At 45.0% G+C, this 17,325-nt stretch overlaps 1 protein-coding gene across 1 annotated transcript in view; it reads left to right on the top strand.

Moving 5' to 3' along the window:
- Window positions 1–7,707: 7,707 nt before the first annotated feature.
- The window catches only part of LANCL2 (LanC like glutathione S-transferase 2), a 32,225-nt gene continuing 22,607 nt past the window's right edge, over window positions 7,708–17,325 (top strand). The window contains exon 1 of the mRNA XM_086743058.1: window positions 7,708–8,023. Coding sequence (XP_086599184.1) covers window positions 7,814–8,023 — 210 coding nt within the window. The 5' untranslated portion in view covers window positions 7,708–7,813. The remainder of the gene's footprint in view (window positions 8,024–17,325) is intronic.

The following is a 17,325-nucleotide window of genomic DNA, read 5'->3' as shown; positions in this document are numbered from 1 at the left end:
CAGCACTTTCTGTGTTTGTGCTTTCTGTGTCAGGGTAGAGATAAGCTAGCTGTCTCATTTAAAGTCAGTGAGATTTTTCTCAATTTCCTTTAGTACAAGCAGCATGGCAGTTCACTAGTCCTTGATGGTTTTATCTTTGTCTTGTCTTCCTTGCAATCTCGTTTCCCCTTGTTTCTCTTCTCCCTTCTTCTACTGTTGTTTTTTGTTCCTATCCTGCAAAAGTTATAAAGATACTTTGCTTGAAGGTGCTCATGTTTTGTGTGTTTAGACCCCCCCCAAAAAAAACCCATTATGCCACTCTGTCCCAATGCAGCAAAAACTTTGAAGATAGAACCCAAATCTGTGAACTTATGAGCACATTTTGCAGAATGTGCTCACAAATTCTCTAACTGAACTCAAAGCTCTCTAATCACACTCTGAACGAACAAGACTGAGATCATTCAGTGCATCGCAGCACCATGCCTGTTACTTCTGGGGAACCCTGAGCTAGAGCGTTTCACCTATCCTTGCCTCAAGGCAGTAACTAAGGCTCCTTTTTAAGTGATACTGATATTGTGTCATTCAAAGAATATCAGAAAAATGTATAAGATGTATAAGAGTTATACATCTAATAAGATACAGTGGAGTTGAAGTCAAATTTTAACATCCAGCTTGCAACAGCTTCCTTAGGCAAACGAAGCTCATCCAACATTTGTACTGTTGCTCCTTTTTATAGATACCAGCCAGCCACTGGTACGCTAAAAGTACACATCTTTCACCTGCCCCTTGCCTTTGAGAGAGTTACCTTTGTTTTCTACTAACTGAACTTTTCCTTCCTGGCTTACAAACCTTGTCAGGGTTGGAAACAGCTCCTTTGAAAATCCAACACTAGACCAATAATTATTAAGGGTACATTTTAATAGCAGTGAGCTGGTTCCATTTTCATCATAGACACTAAAGACCCATAAGAACATTCAGAGGCATCTTTGCATGATTTCATTATTAGCTGTATTCCTCAGGATGTGCAAATTGAAAACCACTGGGATTAAGGGGATAAGGAAGGGAAATGTTTAATTATGACAAAATCAATTCTTTAAAAACAGGCTGAAGTGCAACAACTGCTTCTCAGGCTTATCATTTATTAGTGTGCACTCATCAAAAGAGACGTGCAACAGACTTGACGACATTGCTTTTTCTGCTACAAGACCAAAGATAAGAACAGAAAATAAGAAGAGAACTATATTAGATGGAGTTGCTATTAAAATATTTTTGGTGGTTGAGTAACACAGCGTCTTATCAGATTTACAGAAATCTCTGAGATCTTAAATAGCAAATTTGTTGCTACTGAGAAGCAATATGATAATAATATATCACACAAGCCCATTCATTCTTACATTGAGTTATACTCCATCTGAAGCTGAATTGAAACACACGACTGGTCCAAAATCTGTAAGTCTTTTGCAATTAAAATGCAAAACCTGATCCTGCAGATTTTATTTTGTAATATGTTTATTGCAAGAAGCAATAAACACCATGGTTTATTAGGCCTAAACAGTTTTAAAGAATTTAGTTGCAAAATAGAATATTAGATCGTGGTGGAGAAAAAAAAAAGAAATTAAGAAATACAGCTAAGGGGTGGGGATAGTAATTGTGAAGAGGGAATTAGGAAGTCCTTATAGGCTGTTATGGGCAACTATGGGAGTACTAGAGGAGAAAAAGGCTTGCTGCAGAGCACAAAGGATGCAGCATAGACAAAGCACAGCCTGACGAGGAGAGGACCTGGGGGAGAGAAAGCAAAAGTCAGTATGAAAGACTTAATTTGATGTTGAATAAAGGTACAATCCTTGATTTGCAGTGGGTATAAACTGCCCCATCTCTACTGACCTGCTGTCCTAATTAACGCCAGCTGAGAAATTGCCATACCTTGTTTTTATACAGGTAAATACTGAAGAAAGCAGTGTACATCCTTTTTCTCTATTATGTATCACACTAGCAGGTCCATTCCCGAAGGTCTCAGTTAATTTCAACTGAATCTCATAGATTAATCTAATTTTATTTCTAAATATAAATGCCAGCTGCTACACTGGTTTCCCAGAATTTACAAGACACTTTACCATGAGTGCTGAAGTCACATGCTCATCATCCTGTCCGCAGAGAACAAAACATGGACAAGGCTGTTGCTTGCACATACCTGGAGCCATTGGGCACGAAAATAAATGAGCGCCATGATACTGTAATGAGAATGAACACAGCTGCTGAAGGAACTATTAAACATGTCACAGCTAGAGCTTCAGAGATTCCTGATGTTTGCTCATGCCCATTCAGCAAGCTGCATCACGTTGCAATGTGATGTACCTCTCGCGGCGTACAGCGTGAGGGGCAGCTGTGTGCTAGCCCTGGGAGGGTTCGCTCTGTGATATCCAAGGCTCTCTCCCTCCTTGTTAGTTAGCGTCATTTACTACACACACTGAGAACCAAACAGGAAAATGCACAAAAAAAAAGCACAGCATCATTAACGGTTTATGCGTGGATTCTGATTATTTAGCCCTGGCCCAAAAAGTAACAAGTAATTTATTTTACTATTTAAAAAACTGGCACTAGGCCAATTGGGAGCACAGTATTGGATATTGCAGGATGTAAAGAGGACTAGATGGAAGAAAAGGCCAGAAAAAGTAAAAGAGGAGGGTTTATTAATTTGTCTTGTGTAAAGAATTATTAGCCCAATGATCTGTTAAGCAAAAATGTTCATTATTTACATGAAGAAACTGTTATCTAAGTAGGAAGCAGGCCTTGGTGAAACATTCATTGCAATTTCATCTACATCACAGAAAGGACAGCTTTCGGCTAGATCAGCTTGCTGCAGGGCTGCACGTTTGCCAATGCTGCAGAAGGCAGGTTACAGGAGTGCATAGCTACAGTGGGAAGAAAAGATGAGGGCTCACTGCTTTCCATAGCATTTAGGCATATTCTGGATGAAAGTGCCCATGAAATCACAATTTCAGCAGGCCTCCTGCTCCATACTGCTACAGACAGACAAGAGATGTGAATTGATTCTTGCTTAAAACTTATGTTAAAGGTTGTCACCTCACTCAGCCCAACTTTTTCCTCCTCCTTATCTATGATTCCCATTCAGGCTGTAGGAGCTCTGTTTGTATCAAAGGTGAAGGAGCAAAAGGAAAGCCTAAAAGTCTTTTGAACTACATCCCATCTGCTAAGAACAAAAGAAGATAGTATGAAGCCTGAGCACCAGTTGTTGCATTTCAGCCTGTTTTTAAAGAATGGATTTAGTCATAATCAAACATTTCCCTTCCTTATCCCCTTAATCCCAGTGGTTTTCGATTTGCACATCCTGAGGAATACAGCTAATAATGAAATCATGCAAATGTTACAAGTATTATGAGTTAAAGTGAGCTGATTATTAGTTTGCTGCTCTGCCCCTCCTATCTTGATCTGGGTATTGAGGACTTTAATCAGTAGAATTATAATCAATGATATAACCAATGACTGATTGTAGTAGTTTAGCCCCGATCGGACCAGACTACGCAGTCTCTCTCTCACTCCCCCCACCTTCCGAGAAAACAGGGAGAGAAAATATAAGGAAAAACAGCTCGAGGTTTGAGATAAGGACAGGGAGAAATCCTTAAAGTTACCGTCACGGGCAAAACAGACTGGACTTGGGGAAAACTATTCATTTATTACTACAAACAGCAGGATAATGAGACAGAAAACAAGATAACCTCCCCCCACCCCTCCCTCTTCCCGAGCTTAACATTATCTCTACTACCTTCTCCCCCTGAGCGGTGCAGGGGGGGAAGAGGGAATGGGGGTTGCAGTCAGTTCATCATACGTTGTTTCAGGCCGCTGCTTCATGGTCGGGGGAAGAACTTCTCACATTCCTCCCCTGCTCCAGCGTGGGGTCCCTCCCACGGGCCACAGTCCTTTGTGGAACTGCTCTGGCGTGGGTCATCTCTTCCACGGGTGCAGTCCCTCTAGAACAGCTGTCCCAGCGGGCCCTCCACGGGCCACAGCTGCCTTCAGGCATCCACCTCCCCCGGTACGGGGTCCTTCACGGGCTCCAAGTGGATCTCTGCTCCTCCATGGACCTCCATGGGCTGCAGGGGGACAACCTGCTCCACCATGGTCGTCACCACAGGCTGTAGGGGAATCTTGGCCAGGAGCCGCATTACTCCTCCCCCTCCTTCTGAACTGACCTTGGCATCTGCAGCCGTTCCTCACAACAGGCTGGTAGATGTCTCTCAGGATCTTTTTTTTACATCTTATTCACTTCTCATCTCCTCTCCACTTCTTGCAGCCGGGCCGGACCGAGTCGGGCCCAGTCGGCTGCCTGGCGAGAGGCCAGAGGGTGAGGCCTGCAAGGCCCATGAGGCCTGCGCCTCCCCCTCTGCGCCTCTGCCCCCGCTCAGCTTCTTCACATCTTCTCTTTTCTCTCTCTCTTTTTTTTCTGTTTTCCCATTCTTAAATACGTTATCGCAGAGGCGTTATCACGAGACATTCTGCTACCAATCGGCTCGGCCTTGGCCAGCAGTGGGTCCGCCCTAGGCCTGGCCAAGTCCCCTGAACAAAGGGGAGCGACTTCTAGCAGTTTCCTACAGAAGCTACCACCTTAGGCCCCCCCCCTACTAAACAAAACCACGACACTGATAATAGGAAAATACTTAATCAATATGATTCTGGAATAATATTATTTTGAAAATTAATATCAATATCGGGTGATTCTTGCTAACTATAGAACTGTAGTCACATGGGTTAAATTTTATATGAAATCTATTTATCCTTAGAGGGAACGGGGAGTCTTAGCACTGTTACAACACCTCGTTTATTGGAAGTTAGCCTAACATGTCTGGGGTAGTTAGGAGAGTGGTAGAACAAGGCACCAACTATGAGGAGAGTGGTAGAACAAGGCACCAACTATGCAGCTTGGGCCTTCAGCCATCACTTTCAAGCCAGAAGATTCAAGGGCAAGGCGACCTTGTTCTCAAGACTATATATGGAAGATTTAAGGAGGAGTTTGACCAGCAAATTCGAGGAGGGGGTGTTCTGACGACCCCCAAGACCACCAGAAGACCCTCAACTCAAAAGACTGAGCATGCGCAAATGGGAGGAGACATATTATAATGATTTCTTGGAAGACTGATGTTTATGTCTAACATTTCTCGTAAATCTAGTGGATATGTATATCGAATGTGTATTTAACTGTTCTGTTGGATCAGACAGGTGCACACGCTAGGTGGAGCGATCACCCGTGTGCCCAGCGCTGCAGTAAAGAAGTGCCCGCTTCTTAACTTCACATTGCTGTTGAGGAATTTTATTCCAGATTTCGGTAACACAAAGATGACTGTGAGTGTTCTTATAGATCTTTCCTGCCTATGTGTATGCTTGAGACTAAACATACCAGGTTGCAACAAAAGTGAAGAACAGTGAACATGGAGAGAAGTTTAACAGGATGTTAAACATAGCGGTGTGCAGATAACCAAACAGTGCAAGAGATGCAAACCCACCACCCTCCAAACCACTGCTCCAGGGGAAGAGAAGAACCTGTTCCTGCAAGGTGCCAGGGAGCACCTTCACTCCTCATTCGTAGGCCTTGAGCTGGTACCAGTTGGTATGATCTTGCTTTTATATTCCCACCATTTTGATTCAAGGAGAGTAGAAAGTGTAAGAAAACAGAAGCCAAACATATTTGTATTAAAGGCTTATTTCTGAACTTTGTTATGAGGGTGCAGTTACTTGCACTGATGCAGCTAGCGTTTGCTGAGGGCAGGAAAACATTCAAGATGAAAACATGTTCTTTGCATAGTAGAATGTCTACATGTCTACAAAATGTCTAAATCTTTGTCTACACAGAGAAAAGAGATTTTTTTAAAAAAAGATTCTGCATTTACCCTTTCAAGCTCCGCAACACAGCACAAAAGACCTCCCAGTTAAAGACGAAATCATGCATAAAGTGATTTTTAAAAATTATTACAGAACAGGATGTTTTGTAGATGATTGTGTTATTTTTGAGTGGATGTTTATTTTCAGTCCCAGAGCAAATACAAGGTACCTCTTGTCAGACAAGCTGTTTAGAATTTCTGCTTTGTCATCGGGTCAATTTCTAAAAATTTATAAAAAGAGGAAAGTATTGCCTAAAAATTATATCCTGCCACAAGATAACGGACGTGTCCCAATTATTCACTTGTGTATTGCTACAAACAACTGCAAACTGAAGCCAGTGCTGGGAGAGGTGTCACCTATGTTTAATCTTACACACTGAATATGTATTTTGCTAGCAATAAAATTACTCAGCAGAGAATACTAAAGATCAATAAGTCTGCACAGTGTCCAGATCTTGAATTAATAGTTTATGGTCTGGCTGACTTACAATTACTAGCAAAAAGCAACGGCAAAGCCGGGAGTAAATATTTAATGGGATTAATGAAGTCTCCCGTGTCTGTATTTTTACACAACCCGGTGTGCTGTGTTTGGCTGTCCTGCAAGCTTTTTGCAGCCGGTTTCTACACGAGGGTGTTTCAGCATGCGATGCGAATTCCTGATGGCTACAACATTGACAGCAGCTACCGCTTATTGCTGAATAGGAAAGATTTATCTTCGATTATTGTACAGTGCTCCTTCCCCGGCAGCTCTGCTCCTAGCTTTAGACGGAGGCCTCCATAAAATGAGGGGGCGATCCCCCCCTCCCGCCGATCACTGGGTTCCATCCCGCCCGGCCCCACGCGTGGTGGTGGTGGGGGAAGAACACAGCGTGTGGGGACCACGAGCCGCCGCCGGCCCCACGCGTGGTGGTGGTGGGGGAAAAACACAGCGTGTGGGGACCACGAGCCGCCGCCGGCCCCCTCCAGTGCTGTGGGCTTTTTTAAAAATAAGTTCTGGTTTTGGGGACGAGGTTCACCGTAGGTAGAGCGATCCCACGCCAACTCTGTAACCCGAGGGCGGGACGGGGAAAATGCACAGCCTCCTCTCCACTTCTCCCCGGGGAGCTGCCGCCCATCGCGGGCGGAGAGGCGGCCGCCGCCGCCTCCCTCCCCTCAGGGCGGGCGTTGGGGCCGCGGCCACCGCCCCCTCCCGCCGGGGCTGGGCGCGCAGGGCCCGGGGGCTGCGGGCGGATGAGCGGGGCCCGGCGGAGAGTGGGGATGAGCCGGGCGAAGGAGCTGGTGGCGTACGGCCTGCTCCTGGGGCTGTCCTTCCCCCTCCTACTGCTGCTGCCGCTCCTCTGAGATGCGCCGAGCGGCGGCTCGGCCCCGCCGCGGGGGGACGGGCGGGAGGAGCCGGCGGCAGCAGCAGCCCAAGGGACTGACGCCCCGGCGGGGGACGATGAGGCGCTCGGGCGGACTTTGCAGCGGTGCCACCCAGCCGGCTCTCGCCGCCGAGGGTGCCGGCCGCGGGCCCGGCCGCGTTCTGCCCCTGCGGGTGTGATGCCGCCCTCGCCGCTCCCCCTCCCCGACTGACGGGGACGCCAGGCAGAGCCGCGGCGTCGCAGCCCCCCCACTTCGCCTTCCCAAGTTGGGTTTCGGCGGCTCGGGGCCGGCGGCGCCTCTGCCCGGAGGCGGCTCAGATGGACCAGCGGCCGCGGGCACTGCCACCACAGCCCCCTCAGCGCGGGGCCGGCGGGCCGCGCCTCGCTGCCCTCCCTGACCCAGCCCCAGCGCCGCGGGGCCGCCTCGGGCCTCCCGCCTCCGCGCCCGCCGGGCGGCGGCTGTAGCCGGAGGCGGCCGCCGGCCGCGGCGCTCGCGTCGCTGCAAATCGGTCGCTCCGCGGGGCGGAGTGTGTCCCCGCCGGCTTGCCGTGCGGGGAGGCGGGCCGGGGGCCGGCTGAGATGGGAGAGAGCATGTCCAAAAGGTTGAAGCTGCAGCTGGGCGGCGAGGCGGAGATGGAGGAGCGGGCTTTCGCCAACCCCTACCCCGACTACCAGCCCCAGGCAGCCGGAGCCGCCGCCGCCGCCGCCCCCAGCGCGGCGGACGTCCAGCGGCACAGGGTGCCGGTCCCGCCGGAGGAGGAGTCCCTCCCCTTCGGCGCCGATGGGAAGGTGAGTCCCGGGCGGCGGGCGGGCGCGCAGGCAGGCGGCCGCGTCCCGGCTCCCCGGGCCCTGCCTCACCCACAGGGCGCTCCCTCCCCGCAGGCGAGGGCCTGGACCCGGCCGCGGCGTCCGGTGGGGCGGCCCGCGGCCTATCCGTGCTGCCCCTGGCCGCCGGCTGGGCTCGGGGCGGGCCGCCGGGCCGCTCCTGCGCGGGCGGCGTGGCCGAGGCAGCGGCCTGCGGGGCTCCTGAGGGGAGAGGCGGGCGGGGCGAGCTGTGGGACGGAGCGGGAGCTCAGCCCGGCCGCACGGCTTGGAGTCGGTGAAAGTGAACGCTGTGAGCTGTGTGTTTCCCCCCGGAATGGGAGGGAAGACGGTGCAGGGCTCAGAGGTAGCCGGGCCGCCTTTACCATGTAAAGTGGTTTTGTCACACCGCTTACAGGTTGCCTGAGTTTCACCAAAGAAAGCACGCAGGGAAGGGAAAAGATGAGCATGCATCTGGAAAAGACGAGTTTCTCCTCAGGTGACAGCAACAGTCAGGCTTTAGGTGATGCTGGACGGTTCTCTCCAAGGCATGTGCTTACTGACCTACACACATTTATCGCTTCAAGTGCAGCGTGATAGGCACCTGGCAGTCAGTTTGGGCCAGCAGAAGGTCTGTCTGGTGGTACTGGTCACATGAGGTTCACAGTCCTTACTGCTGTGCTTATCTCCTCAGCACCACACGCTGCTGTTTGGGGAGCTATATGCATTTCTAGGCTTTAAGCATGGAAGCTGCTCTGGCCCGTTACCACACAGGCTGGTTTAAGATGCAGAAGGAATACTAGAATATGGACCTTCTGTCATTTAAGCCCCTGAGCAGCCTCATTTTTCAATACTGTCCTGCTTCGTCATCTTTTTGGACAAAGATGATCAGAGGGCTGGAGCACCTCTTCTATGAGGACGGGCTGAGAGAGTTGGTGCTGTTCAGCCTGGAGAAGAGAAGGCTCCGGGGAGACCTTGTAGCAGCCTTCCAGTACCTAAAGGGGGCTGATACGAAAGATGGGGAGAAACACTTCAGCACGGCCTGTTGCAATGGAACAAGGGGTAATGATTTTAAAAGAGAAGGAGGTAGATTCAGAGTAGATATAAGGAAAAAAAATTTTACAATGAGGGTAGTGGAACACTGGAACAGGTTTCCCAGAGAGGTGGTAGATGCCCCATCCCTGGAAACATTCAAGGCCAGGTTGGATGGGGCTCTGAGCAACCTGATCTTGTTGGAGATGTCCAACACCTCTGCAAGAAGCAGGGACTAGATGACCTTTATAGGTCCCTTCCAACCCAAACCGTTCTATGATTCTATAAAAACACTGCATGGTGACATTGCTAGAAGCACAGATGCACTGGGTGGGAAGCTAACTTTCTTGACTCACTTGACTCTGAATAAAGGAGAACCTTCAATCTCCACTCTGTATTTTCCTGCTTGTGGTGATAAGGAATTACCTTGACTTACTGATAGGGTGAGACAAGAATGGTGATGCCCAGCAGTGAGAGCAGCATTCTTCCTGAGCATCATAAGAATGAGCAGGACAGCATCAGCTCACCATCTGTCCGAGGCGATGAAGGATTTCGCTGGAGTTGTGTCTGGCTAAGCAGAACACACAAAAGAGGGGGACTGGTGTCTTACTGCTACAGCTAATTGCAGCTGTCAAAAGCAGAACTTGAAGCTTGAGAAGGGTTAAAAAGCAAGGATAGGTTTGGAAGTGAAACCTGCTTTGTTTTACAGAAATCTCTGGTAGTATACTCAGTGCTGGTAAAAATAATCCTTTTCTGAAAGAAAACTGTGATTTCTTTGTTCTTCTATATTTGTCTCGGTGTATAAAAATATTCAAGTATGAGGATTTGTATGAAGGCAAAGAGGAGATGTCAGGATAGCTATAGGTATATGTTGTTAAATTGGTAAAAAACATACCAAGAGCTTTCTTCTAAGGCCTTCTGTAGGCCTGTCATTCTACTTATGTACATGCTTTAGATTCCACACTTCATTTTTTTAAAAGAGAAAATAAGCCTTCATTTACTGCTGATCTAGGTTGACTACAGCTTTCCAAAATGAGAACTGATGTTGGAGGAAGGTGAACTTCCTTTAAAAAGTAAATTAAGAGAATACTAGCTGTATTGCAGGATAGTTCAACTCTTATTTACTTCAGATTTAATTCTTGAATTAATCCAAATTCAGAGACATTCTTCTGTGGCAGAGCTCAAATGAGTTAGTCAAGAATTTCTAGCCCTAAATTCACATTAGGAATGTCTGTTCTGCTCTATTGTAGATGAGTTTGCTATTTTACAGTGGGTGCAAAGGTGTTGGTTTTTTTTTCCCCCCAGCATCAGTGGTGGATGATATTCCTTGTTACTGTGTGGCAGTTGGCAGCTATTTGTGCAGCTTTGTTCAGAAAATATCTTTGAGCACCTGTATAGCTGTGTATTTGATAAAAGGTGGTGTCTGGGCTTTGTTACATTCAAAAGTATGAAGCTCCTCTGGAAAAAATAATTTTCTGTACTGCATTAAAGTGCTGTAACTACAGCCATTTTCAGTGGTCTCTGAGTTTTTTCAGCTCTCTGTATTTCATAGGAGAAGGCAGATGTCAGTGAACATTTTCTTTTGTTTCTGCATCTGCAAAATCTGAGGAATTTTCCTACATATTTCTGGGCTAGAGCATAGCTATGAGTGTATTTGTATGCATTTATATTCTTTGCAGAATTTGCCTATTGTCAATCCTAGTACTGTCCTGATTTTTATGAGACTTCCTGATGAGTATTTGGGGCGCTTTTGTTGTTGATGTTTGTGGTTTGGGTTTGTTGGGTTGGTTTTTCTTTTTTTTTTTTTTGCATTTAAGAGGCTCCAGTCCCATCAGAGAAACATCTTTGCCTGCCTAAAGCACCAGTGAAGACAAAAGGACTTTACACAGGTCAGGGGATCTGTTCTGGAACCACTGTACACAATAGCACAAGTTTCCTAAAAATGAGAGCAGTTTTCAGAAGCCCTCAGTGCACTGCATAATTTCTTCCTCCTGTTTGCTGCTGTGTGTAGCGGTGAGCATTGAGCGATTTGTGTAATGACAGCTAGAGGTGTGGGGGGCCCTGCTGTTGTCATGGAAGGCAATGCATTATTAATCCCTCCATTTGATTTCATAAGCTGCCATGATTACCATCTAAAATTCATCTGGCTGATAAAAGAAGAAGCAGCTCTTCAAGTCATTGTCTGCAATGTGAGACAATTGGGACAAAGTGCTGCATATGGAAATGTGTGTTTATATGCATAAGGTACAGTTCAGGAAGCTAGAAGGTATGGCAACAGGAGAAGAGAAAACAAGATTTTGGGGTGCTAATTTGCCTTCTTAAAAATAGTCGCAGTAAATACTACAGTTACCTAAGTAGGCTTTGCTCACGTAGTTGAAGTTAACTTTTTATTAACTGGTTTTCTTCACCCTGAAAGTATCACTGACTTGAATTTTTTTAGAAAGCTGAAGATATTAATCCATCAGACAGTATTAGTTCTAGATTAATAAGACAAAGTCTTTGTTTAAAAAAATTACAAATCTTTCAATTAAATAAATATATATAACAATGGACCCTACAGTGATACCTTAGCCGCAAAAAGTACCTTATGGATGTTATCTCAGATTGGTCCTAAAGTTTTCAAAATTGAAATGTAAATGGTCAGAGGGGCAGAGAAATGAATAGACAGCTATAGACTCAGAACAAAGCATATTCTCTAGTTCATGGGAAAATCAGTTTGTCTCTTGATCTTAATTTAATTTTTCATTCACTGTAATTGCTTAATGAGGAAAGTATTAGTATTTGACAAGTAGATGTTGTTCTCATAGTTTCCCCTGCGTTGCAGGCAGCTCTGGTTACAAACACACCTATTCTTAAATGTGTCAATATCAGGCTATGGGCCTGCGCGGGTTGGGAACCAAAGAATAACTTGTCTGAGCAGCATTGTGCTTTGCTTTCCCACCTGAACTGGAGCAGAGGCAACCTATAGTTGCAATTAATGTCGAGACTTGTTGACATTGTGTTGCCCATTAGCTGTGAGTGGGGGACCGAGAATGGGGAGGTCTACATAGGCTTGCATAAAGTGGGGGCAGCCAGTTGTCCTGGCTCAGAAACTGTTTATCAAAACCTTTGTGTGGTAGAGAGCTACAAAGCTGTAATGGATTTCCTGGGAAAGTGAAGGGTGAGGAGAGCTTGCTGGTAAGGGGTGGTAATGGCTTGTTCAAGGACCTGGTTCCATTGGTGACCCACCAATATCAACCTCAGATTGCCCACCATCCTCGGAGCCACCACAGCTCTGTGGCTACATCCATAAGATGTAGGTAAGGTGTGATTTAGGAGCCACCTTCACATCATTGTAGGGAACCGAAGGCAGACTGATCTTACGTGCTCATCTGGGGGAAGGTGGAAACAATCCCATGTCTAGGCAACATGATGTGGATTTTGTATGTTTGCAAGAAAAACACCCCTGGCATCAAAATGTTATCACATCTCAGCCCTCTATTTAAGATTATCTGGATTTGTTGTGGAAGTAGGGGTAATCTTTGACAACACTGAAATTGGATTCAAACTTTGATAGGTCCCTAGGATGCCCAAACAGTAACTTCTTTCTTAAGGCCAATTCTTTCTTGGTAAGTTGTTTGTTTTTTTTTTTTTTTTCTGATTGGCCATAATGTTTTAAGAATATTAGTAAAAGTTTGTGTATTCTGACAAATGTATACAATGCACTTAATTAGGCTTTGCAGGGGGCTTCTTACAGGGAACCTGTTGTGAAGATAATGATACTTATTGGCAAAGATTATAGTTTAATGGGTATACAGAATATTTACTTAGATTATCTTTTGGATGATTTACTGGTGTTTAGTTTCCTGGTGCTTACTTAATCTCCTGTTAGTTCTGATAATTCCTTTATATGTCTTTTCAGTCTTTCTCCTCCTTCAAAATGTATTTCAAAAAATATATCTAAAGTTCTTTGTCACTTTTCATTCACCTTCCTGTGGTATTTTTTGTATTTGTTATGTTGTCTCATTAGGCATTTTAGTTGTCTCCCTGCGAGCAGCAAGTTTTCTCTGTTTTGGGACTGACTCTGAGACCAATTACACCAGTGGGAGTCATACTACTCATTGCACTGGAGACGAAATTGAACCTCCAGAGCCAGTAAATATTTCTTTCCACTTTTTTTTTTCCAGATGCGTGTGATGGGGTAGTCGCATTTCTTGAGACTGACACTTTTTTTTGACCATTCCCTGGCACCCCATCTCAGGTGCGTGCTATTTTAGTAGGGGATTCTGAGTACTGCCAGTCATGTTTCAATGAAGGAAAGTTTGTTTTGCTTTTTGTGAATCTTGGTCAAAATTGAGTCTGAGAATCAGCTTATTGTACTCCATTGTCCATTGCTAACTTATGGCAGTTAATGTACCTAGCCTGAGAGAGGAAGAACTGCTGCTTCCTTTGAACAGCACACGTCACCATCAAATGCCACTTAACGCTTTTCTGATGCTTTTATATTGAAAGCCGCTCCTGTTATTCAGGACATCACTTTAACTGTGTGTTTAAGCCTATTTGGTTTTAGTCAGCCAGTTCTGAATGGAGATACTTTTTAAAATCAAAACCCAAGTTCTGATTAAGTTGTCTTACATCCAGCCACCCTTCGCTGGTTTCTAGTTTTATCTTGCAGACCCGTGTGTTAAAGAGTTGTTACTCTGGCTAGTTCCTCGGGACAAGTGCAATAACGGGTCCTCATTTTCTGGTGAAAATACATCGTATTTGGGGTCTAACTGCACAACACTGATACACTGTCAAGTCCAATATGTGGAATATACCTGCTGTCTGTGTACAACAGATATCTAGACAGTATTGGTAGAGGTTTTAGGAGTTTTTTACAACTTGTGGACCACCTAAAAATGTCCCAGCGAGGGTGGAGACCTCTGTGTAGTGAGTGACTTTAAATCGTACTCACAACAGACTTTGATTTTCTTAGTTTTCAATAAGTAGCATGCTGGTGTTAGGCTACCTGGAGGACCAGTGGTTTTCAGTATTGCTCTTTTGTTTTATCAGCCTCCATTTCCCGAAACACAGGACAATGTTCCGTGGTGTCTGTTAATCACGTTTTTTTTTGTTACCGGTAATCTGAAGCTTTTTGATTACTCTTTATGATGATCTAAATCTTTAGCCTTTGTTTTTGTGCAACCTAATTAGCAATGAGACAAATAACTCTTTTTACACACAAATGCGTTAGAGGCACAGTCTCACTATTTCTTACATGCTTTAAACAATTATTTCTGTAACTTGAATGGATTGCTTTTTAATGCTGTTTTTCATGCCCTCACCTCCTCTGAGGTAGAGTGATGCCTGCATTTAAAGCCTATTTCTAAGTTGACATTTGTAGCGAGTAGTGTGTAGTTTGCCTACAGCGATCGATTTCTCTTTTTTTCTTCCACCTTTTTTCTTTTCTTCTTTTGTAAAATTTTTTTCCCCCACTATCACATGTATGGGACTAGATGCCATATCCATGAAAAACAGAGCAATGTGTTCTACAGACAGCAGTGTTTCAAATCATTTATTAAGCATGTGGTTTTGCAGAACAGGCATTTGTTTCTGGAAGGACCTAACTGAGTAGTCGCAGAGAGCTGTGTTTAGCTGTTTCAGAGACTGGGTGATAAAGTTTCTTAGTATCTGGTGTTTTCAGAGAAGAGAAAAAAAGATGCTCTTGGAGCTGTAGCAGTCTTTTGATTTAGGTAAAGATAAAGTAAAACTTGTTTTTCTGTACAAAAAGGCAGTTCATTTGCCAGCTGACCTTGCTTGGTTCTGCATGTGGGGTCCTGCTGCTTTCTGGTCGGCTCTTGCAGGAGCTCTGTGGAGGTGGGTGTTGAGATGTCATCTGGCTTCTATAAACCCGTGCTCCAGCACGTGGGTGTGAAACCTGGCTCCCTTACAGTCAGTGGCAAAGTTCCCAATGATTTCAGTATGGCCAGGATTTCTCATTTCAGTAGAGCTGTGAGTTGTCCCTCACCCTGTTCTCCCTTACCAGTGTCTGTCGTGTCCCTCATGCGGTCTTCTATGCAAGTTTGGTTTTTGAATGAGTCGTTGCTGCAGTGCCAACTTGAACTGTATTTTTTTCTCTCTGTGAAATGCGCTTTGCCTGAAAGAAAACCCAGCACCATGTTATGTCTCCTGTTCTACACATCACCAGCAATAAAGTAACTTCTGTCTGAAATCTCTCTTCTTAACCTGATTTGAGCTGCGCTAAAATAAAAGTGTTTATTTTGCTTGTTCAGTAGGTAGAGGTCTGTGTATAGGCCATCTCCTTGCTGCTTCTGCGTAATCAGTCGCTTCCTTCTTCAATCCCACAAAAGGTGATGGGTAAAATAGGACAGCGTAATGGTAAAATAGGGTTAATAGTAAGGTGGTTGTTTCGGGAGCTGGTGGTGGCAAGAAAGACTGGTATGTTAGCAACTCTTGAGGAAGCTGAGCTCGGGTCTCCATTGTCCTGCCATGAGTCTGCACAAGTTATTTGGCATAGATGTGTTGAGATGCAAATAAATGCTTTGAAAAACATCGATATCCAAGTGTCTTTGACAAAGGCAAATGAGATAACTCACCCTGTGTCAGTCAAACCAGAGTATTACTTCTAACCACAAAAGGAGTGCTGTAAGGTCTCATGGTTGTGTTGTCAGCCTTGCATAAGCATTGTGATATCTGGTCCAAATGTGCAAGCTTTATTTTAAAACTTGCAAGACTTCAAGTTACAGTCTTCTCTCACCTAGCAGAAATCATCATATAAAACAGATACATAGCAGCTGCTTATTGCCTCGTCTGTGCCTGCTGCTGGTTTGTTGTAAAGCTACAGCTGTAAAGCTGATGTGTCTGTAGTGGAGAGGTAGTTCAGTAAGAACTGGTGTTTTACTGTAATACCAACTGCAAGTGAAATGTGCCTTTCTTTTAGGAGATTTTTGTTTGCATTGTGGTGTATTTTTTTGTAGTGTGTGTGTAGTTTTAGTGCTGGGTTTACAAGAGAAGATTATTTCAGTTATTTTTAGGAATCCTACAAATGAAAGAAAGCAGGGGAAAGAAGTGTTGCTGACAAAGACACCGTAATTTGGATTTAGTGCCAAAGGTGAGTGATGTTACAGATACGCTTACATTCCTTACGTTTTTCTTGGCTTTGAAGGGCTTTGAATTGTGATGTAGCTTTGCATGCCACCTCACTGCAATGGAAAAAGTGGGTTCAAATAAATCACAAAACAATGAATTTGCAAAACCGACATATTTTTATTTTTCTGCACTGTTTTTGTTTCACACTTATAATGAGCCTTTCTTGTTACCATAATCAATATGATACAGGGTGCTTTTGACTGTTACGGAGAATGAGCTCTCATTTTTTGTGTTTTGCCAATCTAAAACTTGAGCAGTGGTCGGGATGGTAAGTGTTTGTTCTTCCTGCAGCAGCAGAGGAGTGATGCAGCAGTTGAATTCCTGGAGAGAGCTGTTTCTACTTGTTAAAGATACTCTTCAGCTCCTGTCTGCTGTGAACCAGGAGTAAATGTGGTACTGGATATCAGAGGTCAGGCTTCCTGGTTCTTGTTATTCCCTGCAGGAATAAGCAGAGCCACCTGCAGAAAAGGCTGAGTGCCAGCTGGAATCATCCCCATGAAATGAATATGCTTCTCATGAAAATCAATCTGTGCTCAACACGAATTAGCGTGCTTTATGCTCAGCTGTAATGCTGCCATAAGATTCCTTGAAGGAGGTTTGTAAATCTTCTAAAGCCACCTTTCAACATTCATTTCTTTATGTAATTAATTTATTCCAGTGCATGTAAGCATCTGTTATAAGCTTATAGTGGAATCTTATCAAATGAACAGTGATGGTGCTCTGCTGTTAAAGCTTCAGAGCAACCAAAAAAACCCCAAAACTGGGCAGTGGTGGAGGAGTTGGTAGGTAGCTGGGGAAAACTTTGTTGCCACTCATAACCTGTTGACACTGGTATAAAACTAAGGAGTAGCTTTGTTTGGACTGATAAATGATTATAACAATAATAACAAAATCCTTTCATCTGTGCTTTTCCAAGCCCTGAATCAAGATAGGTAAGTTACAGTTCCTGTTTTAGAGGGAGGGAAATGCTAACCTGAGCTAAATTAATTCTGAGACCGAGGTTTCAAAGCAGAACCGAGGTGTCCTGATGTCCTAGTCCTCCCCTCTTGCCTCTAGGTAATTTGATCTGGTGTTTGATAAAAGGTATCCTGATTCAGTAACTGCAGGTGTATTGTTGGAACAAAAAG

This window comes from Chlamydotis macqueenii, chromosome 2, assembly GCF_036417535.1.
Source record: "Chlamydotis macqueenii isolate bChlMac1 chromosome 2, bChlMac1.mat, whole genome shotgun sequence".
NCBI classification, from domain to species: Eukaryota; Metazoa; Chordata; class Aves; order Otidiformes; family Otididae; genus Chlamydotis; species Chlamydotis macqueenii.
This window is presented reverse-complemented; position numbering and strand designations above follow the sequence as displayed.